We start from the raw sequence: 20,084 nt of genomic DNA, 5'->3' as shown, positions 1-20,084 counted from the left end.
CCTGGTTTAAATCATGCAATAGCTCTATTTAACTTTAGCATTAACCAACTGATCATCTTCATTATCTTCACCGTTTTATTTAGAATATCTTGTGCGTTGCTAATTTTTCCTGGAATTTTCATCAAGCGTAGCATGGTCACAAGAGGTTATGTTTTCATCACATAGAAACCTTTTTTGTATCTGTTTTAAGTCCCCTTCATGATAAAAACTTTCGCTAATAATGCAAATTACTATTTTTAATACTTTTATATTTGAATGACACTTAAAAGTCTCATCACTACATTTACATGTAACACAGGTCCTTTGGAATGTCAGCCAGTAATCCTGCCGCTATGTCACCAAAGCCGTTATCTATCAGCATAGAGATTACGAACTAACATCATCCGCTGTAACTTTTTCTCAATGGCACAACTTTTTACAGTGAAACCTTTACATACCTTGAAACTAACGACACAAACTTTACATAGGTTACTCGTATAATCTAAAGTTGTATAGAAAAAATTTTAATATCTGTATTTGTTGATATTTTATTGATCTACGGATTTGGTATAATAAAAACCAAATCATTTATTAATTTCTGCTGGCAATGTTTACCCATAATTCTATGTTTCTTAAATTAATTAGATAAAAAAACCAAGAAGTTTAGATAGTATAATCGTGTACTGAAAATAATTTGATTTTCATAATTTGTTTTGAAATCTACCACTAGAGGTGTTGTCATTAAAGGGTATGTGTGCAACGAGTTCTAATTACGCAATTATTCACGAATACTCTGCATTTCCGTGACCCGGATACCTGTAAAAAATAAAATTTATTGCTTCATAATTAAAATAATTGCACATTCCAATTCCTTTATAAAATTACTGTGCGTATTTTCGTTGTCGATAAATGAAAAAAAAAATACCGGTTGCATTACCCTTTTTTGAGCTCGATTTCTTTTGTTAATTCATTAGGGCTTACGGTGATGTTTTTATCGGAAGCTGCATTTTATGCAGAAAGCAAGCCATTTTACTCAGTGATGATAGGGACCAATATGAGTGATTTCATCCGAGGAAACGAAAATTTCATCTACTGGAATTCAAGAAGGCGGACTTTTTTCAAAATGGCGGCTGCGTAATTTAAAAAATTTATAGACTAATAACGGTTCCACTGATTTAAGTGATTGAGGTGTCCATCAATTTCTATTGACACCTCTAATCACAAGAAAAATATACCACTTAAAGAAAAACATACCATATAAAGATGGAGGGCGGATATTAAGAAAAGTGTGTAATTTTTCAGTTAATTTTTTCATTCTAGTGAAAATAACAACTAAATATTCTATGATATGGTCAAATATTTTTTAGATAAATAAAACCTGATAATATTAGCTACAAAATAAAAAAAATTGCGTTACAATCCGTCGAGTAGTTTTTGATCTAATCGCATTAAAAAAGATGCGTGTGGTTTTGAAAGCCTTCATTGTACGTAATGTGATACATCGTACATATTCCAGAGTCATGGAAAGTACTGCGAACTTAATGAAATTTGCTAAAATTTGGTGTGTAAACGATTTTCTAGACTCAATAATAACCAAGATACAGCCGATCATAGGTAAACAAAGTTCCTCGAAGTATAAAAAGCAGCCGAAAAATGCAGATTTTGGCCCTACAACTATATATTACCATCATATCGTGTTAGTTATGTTAATCGCACATCAAAATCAAAAAAAATTTTGGAAATTTGTGGGAAAATGTAAACAACTACATTATTATATTGATTGTGTATGATATTCAGTAATAAAAACCAAGTTTTTAATATATTATCTTTCTTTGTAAATCAAGTTTGATATAATGAATTGATTGATTGAAAATGAAAAAAAATCTTCCATTATTGGGATAACATTTTTCATTTTATCGAATTTCCCACAAATTTTCATAGACGTTATTTGCAAAAACATTCGAAATAAAATGTCAGCTTGTCAGACTACCATCAACTAGAGATGGTAGTCTGACAAGCTGCGAAATACAACTCATGCAGCATGACCTACTTTCAAGTTCACGTGGATGTGAAGCCAAGAAAGCCATCAACATTCCACTTCACAATGGGGGCGAAACTTTACCCAATAAGGTAGGTATTTTGCTAATCATTCTCGCTACAACATATACAATGCACGTGCATTAATGGCTCCAGAACAGCTGCTTCGTATAACAAGCTGCAAGTGTACGAGTGATTGTACCAGTGCTGGCTGCAAGTTGGTCTGTTGTGTTCTGCAGAGTGAAGCAATGCTTGGGCACAGCATGCAAAAACTTCCCTCAGCCTGACAACAACGAAGCTGATACGAATAATGAAAATGAGGACATCACTAATCTCCCCTTTTCTCCCTCTACAAAAGTGCATATGGAGGACAAGCCCATAGACTTCGACGATGGAGGAAAATCCGACAGCCCCTCAGCGCTAATAGATTTTCGAAACATGATGTGTTTCCTCTATTAGACTTTTAATTATTTAACCTTAATTTTTTATAATAATCTCCTGAATTATGTCTTTTTGTAAATATTTTCCACAAAATTTTCCAAACTATTCCAGAGTTTTTTTAATGTAAAGTTTTAAAAGAATTAAAACCATTCGAAAATCACAAACCAATGTTAATTTATTTGTTCAGACCCTTATAAAAAAGATTAAACGCAAGCAAAGAAAATTAATACTTAACATGTGTAAACTGCAAATCAAAACAATAATCTTGGTCAGCTCCCCCTACCTCGTGACATCACATTGTGTGTACAACGAAAGAGTATTTGCTGTGGGTGAAGGTCTCTAAAAAATGCACTTCTTACATTAAAATGAAACACCGTCACGTTTGTAGAAAGGGAAAAGTTAGAACATCGTTTTACACACCAAATTTTAGCAAATTTAATGTTCTACACTATATTACGATACTATGTAAAACAAAATGGGCTTAAGTAACGAGATATAAGCGACATCCGAAAATATTAAACGAAATCCGAAAATTTTGTGGTTTTTTGCCCCCCCTCCCTCAAGTTAGCACAGGGTCCTTGAAGTCAAAAACTCAGGATCGACATCCTGGAGTTCCCTCATATAGCCTGTAAAAATTTTATTAACTTCGCAGTACTTTCCATACATCTGTTGTAGTATGTACGATGTATCACATTACGTACAATGAAGGCTTTCACAACCACACGCATCTTTTGTAATGCGATTAGAGCAAAAACTACTCGACGGATTGTAACGCAATATTTTTTATTTTGTAGCTAATATTATCAGGTTTTATTTATCTAATAAAAAGCATAGGATATTTAGTTGTTATTTTCACTAGAATGAAAAAATTAATTGAAAATTTACACACTTTTCTGAATTTTGACCGCCATCTTTAAAGGGTATGTTTTTCTTTTGATTAGAGGTGTCACTAGGAATTGATCCGTTATTAGTCTATAAATTTTTTAAATTGTGAAGCCGCTATTTTGAAGAAGGTCCGCCATCTTGAATTCCAGTGGATGAAATTTTCGTTTCCTCGAATAAAATCACTCATATTCTTCCCTAGTATCACTGAGTAAAGTGCCTTGCTTTTTTGCATAAAATGCAGTTTTATTTCGCTAAGCCCTAAAAAACTGTCCATAATAATCAATAGTCCCTAAAACTGGACAATTCGATAATCAAGAACCCAGATGTGCAGACACCATTGTATGTATCCACAAACAATAAAATGTATTGTTTTAGAATTTTATTTGGCATTAAATCAACGGGAATACTTTGTTGTTGCAAACGCTTGCTAACGTCAATCCATCAGATGGCTCTATGTTACTGAAATGATGGTTACGCCATCTCACGAAGCGTGCACAACCTCGTTTTGATTACCACATTGTCAAGGATACGAAATTATTGTTCTTCATTGATTTCTTCGTTAATATTTCTATAATCAATATTTACATTATGAAATTTGCTATATTTGAAGTTGATTGATATTATTTTTATTTAAAAATGTATCGATTTGCAATAGAAAAATCTTACGTCCGGGTCACGTAGGTGTACTCATGCATATTTTTAAACCGTACGGTCTCTCTAAAACTCAATTGTGTACAAAGGGCCTAATTCATATTCATTTCTATGAAAAATACAATAAATTTTTTATTTCCAATAACTGTTTTTGGTAATAGATGTTGCTGATTAAAAGAAAAAACTGATTCGAAAAATATAAATTTATTCAATAAAACATAAATTTTACATAATTACCTATATATTTTTAACAAAATGTAATAGTTATGAACTTATAAATAATTACGTTTTTCTACATCGTTAAAGTATGCAATTTATGAAATTTGCGTGAAATTTGCGTGCGTAGTATACTCTGCAACAAATAATTGCAAAACAATATCTAAGGAGCTTGCATGTGCTAGGTAGTGTGTACCTAATACGGTTGTAAAGTTATTTTTTGTAAAGTAGGTATTCGAATTTCATCAATTTTCATCTTACTCTAGCTCATCACACTTTATTACGGACAGTGTAATTGTTTATGCAGTAAAGAGTTAAGACAATGCCGCCACTTCCAGCCAAACAGCAAAAAAAAACCATTAATTATAATTAATTGATTGATCAGATACTGATATAATTTTTTTTTTTTATGTTTGACTGAAAATGGCGGAATTGTCTTAACTCTTTAGTATATAAATAATTACATTGTTCGTAATAAAGTGTGATGAGCTAGAGCAAAAAAAAACCATTAATTATAATTAATTGATTAATCAGATACTGATATAAATTTTTTTTATCTTTGATTGAAAATGGCGAAATTGTCTTAACTCTTTAGTGTATAAACAATTACACTGTCCGTAATAAAGTGTGATGTGCTGGAGCAAAAAAAAAACCCTTAATTATAATTAATTGACTAATCAGATACTGGTATAAATGTTTGTTGTTTTTTGTTTTTGATGTTAGATTGAAAATGGCGGAATTGCCTTAACTCTTTAGTGTATAAACAATTACACTGTCCGTAATAAAAAATAATAATAAAGTTTATACCAAATATTGCATACTTTAACGATGTAGACATTACACGGAACTTTCAAAAAAATGACTATATTTTGGAATTATCTTGACAGTTGTCATATTTGATCCACATGCCATTTCTATACGAGATGCAATTGTAGTGTCCAATTTCCTGAAAGTTCCGAGTAATGTTTTTGTCGAGAGGTTTGCTAATTTTAAAATTTACTATTCCGGAGAGAATTCCGGAATGACAAGTCAAATGTCTTGGGAATATGTTTGAAGAGAACATTAATTTCTTCTTCACTGGCATTATACGTTTTTCTTATGATGAACGTTCCTGTAAATAATAAATAAATGTATATTATTGGCTATTTGTTTACAAATTTAAAGTCAGTAAGTGCAAGTTTAATTCCGTGATAGAACATCCAAAATATTTTATGATAATTAAAAACTAGGGTCCGATAAAATACGCTTGAATTATTAATATAAAATTGATTTTTTTATTAAAATAATGTAAAAGTGTATATAAAATTTTTGAAGTGTGGGTGCTTCGTGACGTTAGTTATCAGAATAATAGTCCTCTAAAAGTTCCGATAAAGTAACTGGAACTATTTGCAGACATTTTCGTCTTTCTCCATTGCATTTGCTCCATTTTGACACCTTTTTTGATGAAGGATATTTTTCAAACAATTTTCTACATAAATGTGTCACTGTGACTTCACATTTAATTATAATTAAATCGTTTGTTGAGTTTAGATTTTCTGGAAGGATTAACGCTCGCAATCTATAAGATTGTTTTTTAATCCTACGAGAGGCCATTTCTCGAACCAATTCAACAAATTTTAAAGTAGCATCTATTTCTATTAAATTTTGTATGACTTCGAAGTCGAAATACGCTGCAACAAACAATTGCAAAACACTATCAAATGCGCATGTGTTAGTTAGCATGTATTTATTTTTTTCTATTGATATTGATCTTAAAGATAATGTATTTCCATTGCGAATTATCGGTATTTTCTGCATTATTTAAAATTTGGCAGCTTGCACATACCCTTTTTTGCCCAAATTCTTCTTCATCCACTGGTTTTACTTATTACATGTGAAACACGTGTGTGCACCAGAAGGTTCGTGTCCATTTTTGCAACAGAACATTGGGTTTCTTAATTTTTTTTTTTTTTCGTCTTGTTTTGACTTATTTGTACATTATGCCAACTTTAGCCTATCACTCATAAAATTAACATGTTTCATAATAAACAAGTCTGCACGCATTGGCGTTGTGTCTGTTTTTAACATTACATTTTTAATTATGTTAATATCGCTTTCCACTGAGGCACTGCTTGCTGGTATACATAACCAAATTTTTTTGATACACACAGGACCACAGTGGAAGCAGTTTGATGTCCTTTAGAAGAAAATCAGCCAATTTCTGATTATAATTCCCATTATCTATGGTACCCTCTTCATCACTTGCCAGTAAATCTTTAACGGTTTTATTTATGTTTTGTCCCCATCTGCTCGATTTATTTGTTTTTTCGCCCAAAGCTTTTGTTTCGTGTTTGTTTTCGCCAATTTCTTCATTTATAATTTTTGTTTCGCCTTCCTCTCTAACATTTATATCTTATATATCATTTTTTCTACTGGTAAGTTTGAAATCAATTTTTTTAATTTTTGTTTGTAAACCTCAAAAATTGCCTTCACTTGTCGCACCTTCAGTTTCACTCTGACTAATTATTAAGAGGCCTTTTAATAATTCTTTTCCGCCATTTCTAAATCCTCTCAAATGATCAACTGCCCTATCAATGATAAATAATATTTTTGGATTCGTTTCTTTGAATCTTTTAGAAAATTCATATATTTTTTAATAAAGTTGCGACACGTCTATTCGAATATAGCAAGCAGGCAAAGCTTTTTTACTTTTACACGTATCCGCATATTCTTCTAGCGTATGTGAATTTGTAAAGCAACGAACTGCTGCTGTTAATCGGACTCATTCCATCAGCCAACATTGGATGATATTTGTATGATGTCTTTCAGATTACATCTGTGTGACTGTAAATAGCTCATTTTTTTCAATAGTTCATCACACAATTATACAAAAATATGTCGCCTGTTTTTTTTTTTTATCAGCCTTTTAATTTTTGTTTTATTATGCTTCCTGTAGCATAGATGTAAACAGACACAGTTTCATTTGATGCGTATAAACGGTTCACATCTAATTGGAAATTTGACCAATAATTCACAACATTGGATTTAATCCTATGTTGTGAATTACCTTTTTCATTGGGCCCAATTTCATTATTCCTATTGAACTTATAAGATCTTTATGCAAATATTTTTCTTGCTTTGACTTGTATTTAGAATTTCGCAAAACATTTGATCGAAACAAATGCGGAGGCTCAATTTTATCAACGCATTCCATAAAATTTTCTGCCATATCGACTCTTAATTTCGCATCTAATTTTTGTGCAACCGCCATTCTAACTGGATTTCTAGGGTGCGTTTTCCACAAAGATTCCCTTCACCTTTAATAAATTTACATTTTATTTTTGTAATCATAGTTGCATTGTTATCAAAATAACATTTTATTATTGATCCGCATTTGCATGTACCACGTGCAAACCCAATTTGTGCGTCCTATATAATTTTACTCCTTTAAAATTGAATCCGCACGATAATTTCGTTCATTTCCAAATTTTTTCGCTAAATTTCTGCTGCCAAGTTCCTAATTAGAGCATAGTTTACTCGCGTGTAGCATAAACCTTTCCTTTTTCTTTTCGTTTATATATTTTTTTGATAATCATCACAAAGAATTCGTCCTTTGGTATGGTTATCGTAAATGCCAGTATATCCGAGTCATAAATTGTTTCATTTGTTGTGTTAAATGTTGAAACATTTGATTCCCCGAGTTTTGGTTCAACACTCGACACATCCGAAATTTTTGTAGATCCATCGGGAAATGTACTGTGTGGTGGAGAAACTGAAGGCTGCCTGCTTACGATTAGTTTTTCTTTAATTTTGTATCTGTTAAAAGTGACAAAGGTATATAGAGACGTTGGTGAAACAGTATTGTCCAATTCTCTTGATATTCGTATCCAAATCGCATTTAATTTGGATACAATTTTCTCATTCTTATCAACAATTTCATCTTTATACTGTATGATAGTATCTCTATTAATTTTTGGGGACCTTGCGCGTACCATGATGAATGATGAAAATACTTAAACTAAACGAAATATCACCGATCTTTTAAGATAAATAATACAGTTTTAAATAGTCAAAATCACACTCGAATCTGATGAATTTAGGTATTGGGTTTTTGATTCCACACTTTTATTTTATTGAATTTGTTTATTAAAAATATAAAAGAACATATAATTAAAACAAGATGCGTCGTTTGTGGTTAACTGTCAACTTTAGTATTATTCCATTTTATGTTGTTGGCTACCCTGACTATTCTGGGGCTTGAATTGCACATACGAACATATTCATATGATAAGACATTCTTCAGATCACACAAACATATTCATACGATCATACATCCATTCAATCACATATTCCAACAGAATCAAGATAGTCAATCGATTATAGGTATGTATGTAAATAATTTCTGATTATTATATTAGCTTATGTCTTTATAAATTTTAAAAAGAACTGTAATTTCACAAACATTAATTATAACAAAAGCAACAATAAAACTCACAAATAGTTTAAGATACCTTTATTTTCAAAAAAAATTCACGGAGGTGTTATAAAGTGCATTTTTGTAAAAAAGTTCAAGGAAGTTTTCTCGTGTACAAACTTTAATATAACAATATTATTAAGTAAAAAAAATATTGTTATATTTAAGATTGTACACGAGAAAAACCGTCTGCCAATCAATTTTTAGTGTATTGAACAGTCTTGCCTTTTATTTAAATAAATGCCAGGCTGTAAAAAGTTTATCTCTGTGTTTTACATGTTAATTTTTAACTATGCATTAATTCATTATGAATGGTATTTTATATATTTTTCTGTTGCTTGTGACTGTATAATATATTCTCTATCATTGGCAAACTGTAAAAAATTGTTTTTCTGTTACAATCTGGGAGTCTATTTGAAAAAAACATAAAAAAGATACATATGTGTACAATTAAAATTATATATTATCAATTTTGTTTTTGTGAAGTAGAACGACTTGAAATTTCTCTGCTCATCGGTTATAATTTTTATCGAGTCGGTAGTATCGAGTGCCCGGTCAGCTATTCCGTAGGTGTTTTGTCGAGTCAGTATTTTCAAAACTGAAAAAAGTAGTAATAATAAAAATTAAAACTAATTCTACGCAATAGGCACATCGGCACACCGGATCAAATCTCATCTCGATGATTGATCTATTTTTAGAAGTATAATTTTAGTCCAACTACTTGCCAATATTGTTATCTGAAAATTCAACATTATTATCTATATATATAAAATGCTTTGTCCTGAATGACTGACGGATCATTGCACAGCCTAAACCGCTGATCGTAGAGACTTGAAACTTAGAGAGTGTGTTCTTTGTATGACGTATTCATCCGATAAGGAAAGAATTTCCAAAATTCACCTCCTAAGGGGATAAAAAGGGGATGCGAATTTTGTATATGGAAAATCTATCTTAATAATTTTAAAGACAAATATAGATCAACGTATGCATGTTTGCCATGTTACTATAGTTTCTTTTTTTTTTTTAATTCATGTGGTTTATAGTATTTTACAGAGTATTTTAATTATGGTTCTCACAAGCGGTATGCAGAAAGGCTTATTTATAAATTGAAAGTATGTAACTATATTTTATCGTTGTACGAAATATTCGAAGCTACTTTTTCAAAGCTACTTAAAAAACTGAACATTCAGTGTTATATTTAACGGAGTAGGATCCAATATACAAGTAATAGCAGCAGGAGTCTCGTAAGGGTCAATTCTGGGTCCTCAGCTATTCTCATATTACATAAACGATCTACCAATCGACAATGACACAAAGATGGCGCTATTTGCCGATGACACTGCGATATACAGAGCCTTTTCTAATGAAAAATATGCCCTCTAAAACTAAATTAGTGAAATTTTCACTAATTCAGCTAGTGAAATTTTTTTCACTGTAAAATTAGTGATTTTACTAGATTAATCAGTGAAAAATTCACTATCTCAATTAGTGATATCAATTTTCAATAATTCAATAGTAGTTTTCATCAGTTAGCAGTTGCTTTGTCACTAATTGTATTAGTAGACAGTTTAGAATTCACTAATTATGTAGATATTTTTACTTGGTTATCAGTGATTTTATGACTAATTGGATTGATGGCTTTGATTTTCACTAATTTATCAGTGATTGTTCCCCTTTTTATTTAGAGTATGCTCTTTATTTATTTGTATGAACCAATCCATATAACATACTTGTATGAACCAAGACATAACAGTATAATATCACAATATTTTAGTTTTATGACCTACGATCCTTTCGTTACTTCAACAGTTTCAAATGATCTTTCGTGCAAAGAGACTGTCAAATTTTGATTTAAAAATTTTGATTCAGAGTAAGTGAAGTTTTTTCTCTTGTTATCAGTTACATTGCAAAATTTTAATCACAGCACCGGCACACAAAAAAAAGTACGTGGAATGTGTATTTGACCGGACCTAATGTGATTTTTCAAAGTTTTTGGTTCTAAGCACGTACTTTATGTATACAAAAATACAAGAAAAAAAAAAGTAAGTAGGTATAAGTAAACGTAAGTTCTACTCTTTTTAAGTGTACAATAGTAAATATAATTTTTTTAGTCCAATAATTATTTTATATGTTTCTAGGAAAGGAGGAATTAGAAAAATTTTTCCGAAGAAGTAACTGCGAACTCTAAAGAAAGCATACGACCCTGCATAATAATAGAATCGGGACAATCTGGAAACAGTTAATTTTTCAAGGCGATGGAAGTAGGCAAAAAACTGAAACCAATATTTGCAGTTGATTGACTATACAGATGTTATTATGTGTTAAAATTGGAGTATCCAAAGGAATTAATGAATTTTTATAATTTAATCGATTACTTTATTTTTTAAATGGGAGTAAAACCCAAAAATATTGTATCAGCTATTTATTAAATATTGTATCAGCTATGTTATTCATTAAAATCAATAATGAAATTCATAATAGTTTCAACATAAGTTAACAATAACAAAGTCAATAAAATTTTTATTAAATGAACATATTTTTTCCTTTTCCTAATAAAAAATTGTTTTACTTACAAGTACCCAATTGAATAGAATAGTATTTTTAACTGATAAATTAGTGAATTCTGATAATTCACAACAATGAAAGAATTAGTAAATTCAGTTAATTTAATTGGCGATTTTCACTATTTCAATAAAGCGTTTGATGTAACTAATGGATTAGTGAAAAGTACTGTCACTATTAAATTAGTTACTTTCACTCACAAATTAGTGATTTAAATTTTCACTTATAAATTAGTGAAATATATTCCCATTTATCAGTTAGTGAATTTTATTTTCACTGATGAATAAGTGATTTCTTTTTTTAACAGAATCATTCAGTGAATTTTCACTAATTCTATGTTGATATGATCAAATTAACTTTTTGAATAATTTAATTCTGAGTTCGGAGAAAAAAATTGAATTTAGTAGATCATTATGATACAAATTGAGGAAACTAAAATCTAACATTTTTTGATGGTCGGAAGGGGTCCAAAAAAAATGGTAAAGTGGCCTAATCCGGTCTTTCGCGTCAGACACCGTCGGATTGAGTTAAAAATAAAAAGTGTTCAATAAGCTTACGCGCCGTAAAAAGGCGAAAAGAATGAGCTGCGAATGAACCCGATTGGTCCATCGATGTCCCCACAAATTGCAAAAAACCATCGATTTTGCTCGAAATTTCAAAACTTCATAGCTCTTGTTGTTTTAAAGATTCAAAGCTGAGATTTAAATGGATTGTAGCTTTTGTACCCATGAAGTATCACACACAATTTCAGCAAGATCGAATGTATACTTTTTGCAAACCGCAGCTGAATGCAAAAAACAGGACTTTTGTAAAATGGCCCTAAAAAAGTTGTGGTGCGGTAACGCGCTATTTTTTTTACGCGAGCATATGCTTCAGTAGTTAAAGTAATACCTACTAAAGAGCCAACCTCTCATCTTTAGTAAAAGTTCCAAAAATATTACTTTTAAATTACTATTATTTTAAATTATAACATTAAAAATAGGATGGGAGTAATGAGAGCAATTATTAAGAGACAGAAGTTATGTGACATTATAGTCTTAATAATTGCTCCCATTACTCCCATCCTATTTTTAATGTTATAATTTAAAATAATAGTAATTTAAAATTAATATTTTATTAACTTTTACTTAAGATGAGAGGTTGACACTTTAGTAGGAATTACTTTAACTATTGAAGCATATGATCGCGTAAAAAAAATAGCGCGTTACCGCACCACAACTTTTTTAGGGCCATTTTACAAAAGTCCTGTTTTTTGCATTCAGCTGCGGTTTGCAAAAAGTATACATTCGATCTTCCTGAAATTGTGTGTGATACTTCAAGGGTACAAAAGCTACAATCCATTTAAATCTCAGCTTTGAATCTTTAAAACAACAAGAGCTATGAAGTTTTGAAATTTCGAGCAAAATCGATGGTTTTTTGCAATTTGTGGGGACATCGATGGACCAATCGGGTTCATTCGCAGCTCATTCTTTTCGCCTTTTTACGGCGCGTAAGCTTATTGAACACTTTTTTATTTTTAACTCAATCCGACGGTGTCTGACGCGAAAGACCGGATTAGGCCACTTTACCATTTTTTTTGGACCCCTTCCGACCATCAAAAAATGTTAGATTTTAGTTTCCTCAATTTGTATCATAATGATCTACTAAATTCAATTTTTTTCTCCGAACTCAGAATTATCTAAAAATTGACGCCACTTTTTTTTTATTTGATCACACTATGTGGCTGGATTTCAACTACAAAAATTAGTGAAATTTCACTGTGATTTAGTGAAAATTCACTAATTTAATTTTAGAGAGTGCGATAATTAAATTACAAGAAACTTTAAATAACTTTATGAAATACTGTACAAAGTGGAAAATAAAAATAAATGCGGCAAAAACTGAATGCATAGTTTTTAGTCACAAGAAAAAAATAAGATTAGGAGAACAAGACCTTTCCATTAAAATAGATAATGAACTGATTAAACCTAAAAGTAATGTTACCTAGGAGTTATTATAGATAAAACACTAAAATATAACGAACACGTAACAAAAGCCTGTAAGCAAGCCTTTAGTATAAGAAATCCATTATTTCCACTTATAAATAAAAAAAGCAAATTATCTGTCAAAAATAAATTAATATTATACAAAGCTTTGATAAAACCCATTCTATTGTACGCAACACCAATCTGGACTAATGTATCAAAAACACTCATTCAAAAAATACAAACAGTACAAAACAAAACACTCAGACTAATAGCGGACGCCAAACCTGGTGAAACTAATCACCAAGTTCGTAGAAAATTAGATATTAAAGACATTAAAAAAGACATTTATTTACAAATTCAAAAATTCTATGAAATTAGTGTTGAGCAACATAAAATTTTGAAAGATGTAGATACTCTAAACAGGGACAATGCACCGTTCAAAATCAAATACAAATTACCGCACTCACTTTTGTGGGATAACCATGGTACATAAAATAGTTATAAGTCTAATTTTAAGCATTAATGTAAATATTAATTTTAAGAGATATTTTAAAAACAAATAATTTATGAGATTTTTTTTTTAATTTTTACCCCAAACAATTAATCAACTAAACAAATAAAAATATTAATATCAATAATAAAATTATAAACAAAACTGGTTATATTGTCATATACAATAGTTACAGTAATTGTAAAATGCAGTAACATACTATGTATAATGAATTTTTATAAATATATTTTTCTTTTGCACAGTTTATTGTTGTACGAAATATTTTAAGCAATGTATATACTGAAAGTTCTAGCCGACAGAAAAGAGAAGATATAAAATTTGAATTATTTTTAAAGATTTCATTCATTTCTAAAGGAAAAACAGTATAATAGATTTTCTTACAAAATCAAATATCCTAGAAAGAATATTTAATACAGAACTGCTAAATAGAGTTAAACATGAACACTATTTTCCTATTCAAATTTTAAGTATTAAAATTGGTATCCAATTTCTGTTCTTAAAAATAAATATTATACACTAATCAAAAAATGAAAATCACTTGAGTTTTTTTTATCATGAAATATCATGATCTATAAAAGAAAAAACTGAACTGACTGACAGGACTGATCGCTCAACACTTATAATCCGGACAATTTAGACAATTGAAATAACAAAAATTCCGACAAAGCCAAATTTTGGTGGAGACCTTGGGTTTACCCTAAGAAATAAAAATTTAAAAGTCCCCATCAATGCCATGCGAGCTTAGAAAGTTATTCGGGGTCAAAGGTCCAAATTTTAGGGTTTTTGGATTTTTCTCAAAAACGGTAAGTTTTATCTCAAAAATACCTCAGACCAAATTTGTAAATCTTAAAATTCTCTACAAAAATGGTCCTTATAATTTTTTTTGTAAAATTCACCGTTCCTGAGATATCGCGATTGTAAGAGTTACGTTCTACATAATATGCACACATTTCCACACCACCTGTGAGGTAGTGTTCTCGGTGCATTTTTTTTAAAGTGGTTTCCCCGATAGGCCTATTCCACAAACCATTATGATGTAATTTTGAGAGATAATACTTATTTAACTGTATGATTATTATTTAATTTAATTGTAGTTAATGATTATTATTGTAGTTTTGGTTTCTTCTGATATTTCAATCTGATTCATATTCTTCACACTCATATTCAACTATCATGTCTTCTCCAATTTCTTCTTCTTCTTCTTCATCAAAATCACATGAATCTCCCTCTGTTGTATTCAATTGAACATTAGAGCAAGTCTGACCTTGGCAATTGGTACACGCTGGAGAACACTCTAACCCGACTTTTCTACAGCCGTATTTGGCACTACAACCTTTCTTTCAATTGCAAAAAATAGTGTTAAGAAGTTTTTCTGGAGCAGGGGGGAGTAAAGTTTGAATCGGTTCCAAAATATTATTTATTAATTTCCAACCCCAGTTTTCAGGGTTCAGTTGATTGCCTTGCTACGTCTGAACTTGATAGTATATACTCGATACAAGTGTTGAATAGCAGATGCCGATGTTGGAGGAAGACAAGATAGTTGTACTTGCTTGTTGTTTCGTGTATTTTTGACAAAGGTTAAATATCTGTACTTATCAATGCAATCTATTTTTTTTGGAGCTCCATAAACAGCAAGAAGAAAGCGAATTCCTTTCGTGATTATTGTTTGAAGTGGAGAATTAATTTCCGTAAATACTTTTGCGCAGTCAATTAAATCTTTTTTTTCAAATAATTTTAATACTGAAGTTTTGCCCCTTCTGTACATTGCCGATGTAGTATTAACTGTCTTGGTAATTGTCTACAAAACAGATAAATGTTAATTTTCCAGGCTTCTCTGTAATAATAATTCTACGACCATACTTTCATCGTAATTTTATAATTCTGTTATCTAAAGCTACATTTTGACAAACATTCTTTAATTCATCTATCGTAAACTGGCAGTCGCCACTACTTTCGAAGCACCGCGTTGAAGAGTGTTAAAAAACTCGCTATTTAAAAATTTAAGAAAAGAATATCTTTTGTTTTTTTTTATAATATAGTTACAGTTTATTGATTTATTGACATTTGATGTAATACTAAAAAATAAAGCTGATAATTGATTTCAAAAATAATAAGAAATATTTGTCTAAAAGTTTAATTAATTAAGAAATAACTAATTATTAATACCTTAATCTAATCATAACATTTGTGGCGACCGTGACAGGACTTATTTAAGTGTGATTAGGATTGAAAAATTTATAAGTTGGTTATTATAAAAATGACGAACGTACTATTAGACAAATTAAAAAGGAGCAGGAAAGCAGCACGATCAGCGTTTTCAAAAGGTGTTTAACGAAGAAATAAATCAAGAGGAACCTATATATGAAGATGTTCAAGTCGCTTTTCAAATATTAGAGGTTAGATCATTTAGGTTAGATGCTTTGAATACTAAAATTTGTGAAGCTATGGTAGAATTGACGGCTGAAAAAGAAGATCATGAGAAAATAATGGAGGATGAATATGAGGTAGCAGCGGAATATACAAGTAAATATTTACGTGCAAAAATTAAGGTTATTAAATTGAATAAACGACAAAATCAACCGGAACAACGACAACAAACTTTTCAACATGCTCCAACCACTGATAATGATTCTAAAAGGAGATTTAAGTTACCAAAAATTGAATTAAAAAAATTCAGTGGGGATTTAAAAGGCTGGTTGCAATTTTGGAGTCAATTTAAATAAGAGTATCACTAAAGAAGATAAGTTCCAGTATTTGACTCAAGCAATGATTCCGAATTCAAGAGCAGCTGATTTAGTAAACAGTTACCCACCAACAAATGATAATTATGATAAAGTTATTGATAGTTTAAAAAGTCGTTTCGGTAACGATGAATTACTAGTTGAAGTTTATGTTCGAGAATTATTAACATAAGTGATAAATAATGCTATCAAATCAAATGAAGAAACGTCATTGTCAAAAATTTATGATAAATTGGAGGCACAATTACGTGCTCTTGAATCACTTGGTGTTACAAAAGACAAGTGTGCTGCAATGTTATATCCTTTAGTTGAATCATCTTTACCAGAAGAGTTAATAAGAACGTGGCAAAGGCAAGCAACTGCGATCAAATGTAAAGACAATGGAGAAAGATTAACTAAATTGACAGAATTTTTACAAGATGAAGTTGAAAACGAAGAAAGACTTAAAATGGCTGTCAATGGATTGAATTTAAATGAAAATAAACATTCAAATAATGTGAGTAATGTTAAATTTAATAAGAAGAAAATAAAGACGACAAATGAAACTAGCATTCCAACAGCTACTGGGTTACTGACAAAGGAAGGTAAAAATGTCAAACAGAATTTTAAAACTTATACTTGTATATTTTGTGGAGAAGAACATCGGAGTTCAAGATGTGGAAAAGCGAAACAGATGACACTTGATGATAAGTGGAACATCGTTAAAGAAAAGAATTGTTGTTTTAATTGTTTGATACTAGGTCACAATACACAAGCTTGTAGAATCAACTCAAAATGTCAATGGTGCGGGAAGAAACATTCAATACTATTGTGCCGAGGAATATTGAATCCAGAGAGCTCATCAAGAGAAACAGCCAAAGAAGATTCAAGTAAATATAATAAAGAAGCCAACTTAGCTAATTTGTCGTTAATACCAGAAGTTTGTCTTCAAACTGTACGGGTAATATTAAAAAATGGAGATGAAAAACGCATAGTAAGAGCAATATTGGATAGTGGGTCTCAACGATCATATATTTCAAAACGAGTAGCTTAAGAAATGAATTATCAATCACATTGTAAGAATCAAGTTGTCCATTTGCTGTTTGGTGGAACTAAAACAAAACCACAGGACCATAAAGGTTATTTAATTCATCTTGAAAGCTTAAATAATCAGTATGCTGCAATTTTATGGCGTTTGATCAAGATATAATTTGTCATGGGATTCCTAGTATTAATAATGGACCATGGATTCAAGAATTATTAAACAATAATATTATATTAACTGATGTGAGTCAAACTTTTGATCCTATTGATATTTTAATTGGTGCCGATGTACTTGGAAAATTAATGACTGGAAGATTACATAACTTAGAATGTGGAATGACAGCAATTGAAACAAGGTTAGATTGGACTTTGATGGGTAAGAAACCTACTTTAAATTATTCTGAAAATGATGCAGCATTAATTGTAACATCGATGTATGTACAAGAAGCTGATATTTCAAATTTCTGGAGTTTAGGTGTTATAGGAATTACTGACCCAATTGAAACAAAATCAAAGAAATTAGCTGAACAAGAAATTTGTGAAAGATTTCGTGAAACTGTAGTTATTAATAACGATAAAAGATATGAAGTATGTCTTCCATGGAAAGAAAATCATCCTCAACTTGAATCAAATAAAGAAATTGCTCAAAGAAGATTACAAATTACGACAGATAAATTGAAGAAACAAGGACTTTATGAAGAATATGATCAAGTACTAATGAAATGGCTAGATGAAGGAATTATTGAAAGAGTTCCAGTTGATGAAGAAAACTCTTGGGGCCATTATCTTCCTCATCGACATGTGTTGAAAATTAATAGTACAACTAGATTGAGACCAGTATTTGATGCATCAGCGAAATCTAAGAATGGAATATCTTTAAATCAATGTTTAGAAACAGGTCCTAATTTAATAGAATTAATTCCTTCTATGCTTTTACGTTTCAGAGAGAAAGAAATAGGAGTAATTTCCGATATTGAAAAAGCATTCTGGCAGATCAGCGTTACTCCAAAAGATCGGAATGTCCTACGTTTTTTGTGGTGGAAGAATGATGTTATTGAAGTTTTACGACATTCGCGAGTAGTATTTGGAGTAACTAGTAGTTCGTTTATACTGGCTGCTACTGTTAAATTACATTTGGAGTTATTATCAAAAGAGGACAAGTTTAAAGACATGTTGACATCTATAATCAAATTAATTTCATCCTTTTATGTTGATAATTGTGTTACTAGTGTAGATTCTCTTAAAGAATTACATCAATTTAAAGAAGAATCAACTTTATTAATGGCAGAAGGTGGTTTCAATTTTCGAAGGTGGGAGTACACTCATAACGAAGAGCCGCATCGTTTAACATCAGTTCTAGGTCTTACTTGGGACAAGAGAGACGATGTTTTAATACTAAAAATTTCAAATTTATCTGAGACAATTCAAGAAAAAATAACAAAGAGAGTTATTTTGTCTATCAGTCATAAAATATTTGATCCAATCGGTTTTGCTTGTCCAGTATTATTGTTACCCAAGTTATTGTTGCAGAAAATTAATACTTTAAAATGGGATATTGAAGTTCCTCAAGAAATTAAAGAAGATTTTGAAAAATGGTATCATCAGTTAAAATTATTAGAAGAAGTGAAAGTTCCACGTTGGATTTCTAGTACTCATAAAACAGAGAGACAAACTTCATTTCATGTTTTCGTTGATGCTAGTCAAGTAGCTTATGCGGCAGTTATTTATATGAGAACGCAGACTGATACAGATACGAAAATACAACTGATTGCTGCTAAATCAAGAGTATCTCCAAATAAAAAGATGACTATTCCACGTTTAGAACTTCTTGCAGCAACTATTGGTGCAAGACTGATGAAATCTGTCCTTGAAACTATGGTTTATGACCAACAAGAGATTTATTTTTGGAGTGATTCAACGACAGTATTAACATGGATACAACAAGAAAGACAGTGGGCTACTTTTGTTTGGAATCGTGTTCAAGAAATTCGTAAAATAACAAATATTGAATGTTGGAGATATGTAAGAGGAGTCTGGAATCCAGCTGATCTTCCTTCCAGAGGGTGTACAACAAGTCATTTGATTGAGTCAAAATGGTGGGAGGGACCAGATTGGCTTTATAACTCTGAAGAATGACCTGCAAGCAAATATTATATTAATAATGAAGAAATAAATAGTGAATTGAAGAAATCAGCAACTAAAAACGAATCTGTAGATGATGTTAATTTAAATAATGTTTCTGCCACAATGAAAGAAAACGAGATAAATAAGATAAATAATGATGAATGGCATTTTAATTGTTTTACACAATACAGTAAAATCGTAAGAATGTTTGGTTGGATAAACAGATTCATTTATAACGCTCAAGTCACTATTGAATCAAGAAATCAAGGAGAACTTTCTGCTGAAGAATTTTTTAATGCTGAAAATATCGTGCTAAGACTTGTTCAAAAGGAATGTTTTTCTGGAAATCAAGATCCTCGAATCAAAGATTTTAGACCATATATAGATGAATATGGGTTATTAAGAACAAAGACTTTAATATCTAATCGAGATGATAACCCTGATTTTCTTGAACCAATAATATTAAATCCAAATCATTCTGTTGTTTTGAGTCT

At 30.6% G+C, this 20,084-nt stretch overlaps 1 protein-coding gene across 1 annotated transcript; it reads left to right on the top strand.

The window, feature by feature from the left end:
• Nucleotides 1–17,610: 17,610 nt before the first annotated feature.
• LOC123301423 lies at nucleotides 17,611–19,602 on the top strand. The gene is made up of 2 exons (XM_044884161.1): nucleotides 17,611–18,776; nucleotides 18,930–19,602. Exons 1-2 carry the CDS (start codon nucleotides 17,611–17,613, stop codon nucleotides 19,600–19,602), a joined length of 1,839 nt encoding a protein of 612 aa, XP_044740096.1.
• The last annotated feature ends 482 nt before the right edge of the window (nucleotides 19,603–20,084 follow it).

Source organism: Chrysoperla carnea, chromosome 5 (assembly GCF_905475395.1).
Source record: "Chrysoperla carnea chromosome 5, inChrCarn1.1, whole genome shotgun sequence".
Classification (NCBI taxonomy): Eukaryota; Metazoa; Arthropoda; class Insecta; order Neuroptera; family Chrysopidae; genus Chrysoperla; species Chrysoperla carnea.
The sequence above is the reverse complement of the archived record's forward strand: the minus strand, read 5'-3'. Positions and strand labels throughout refer to the sequence as shown.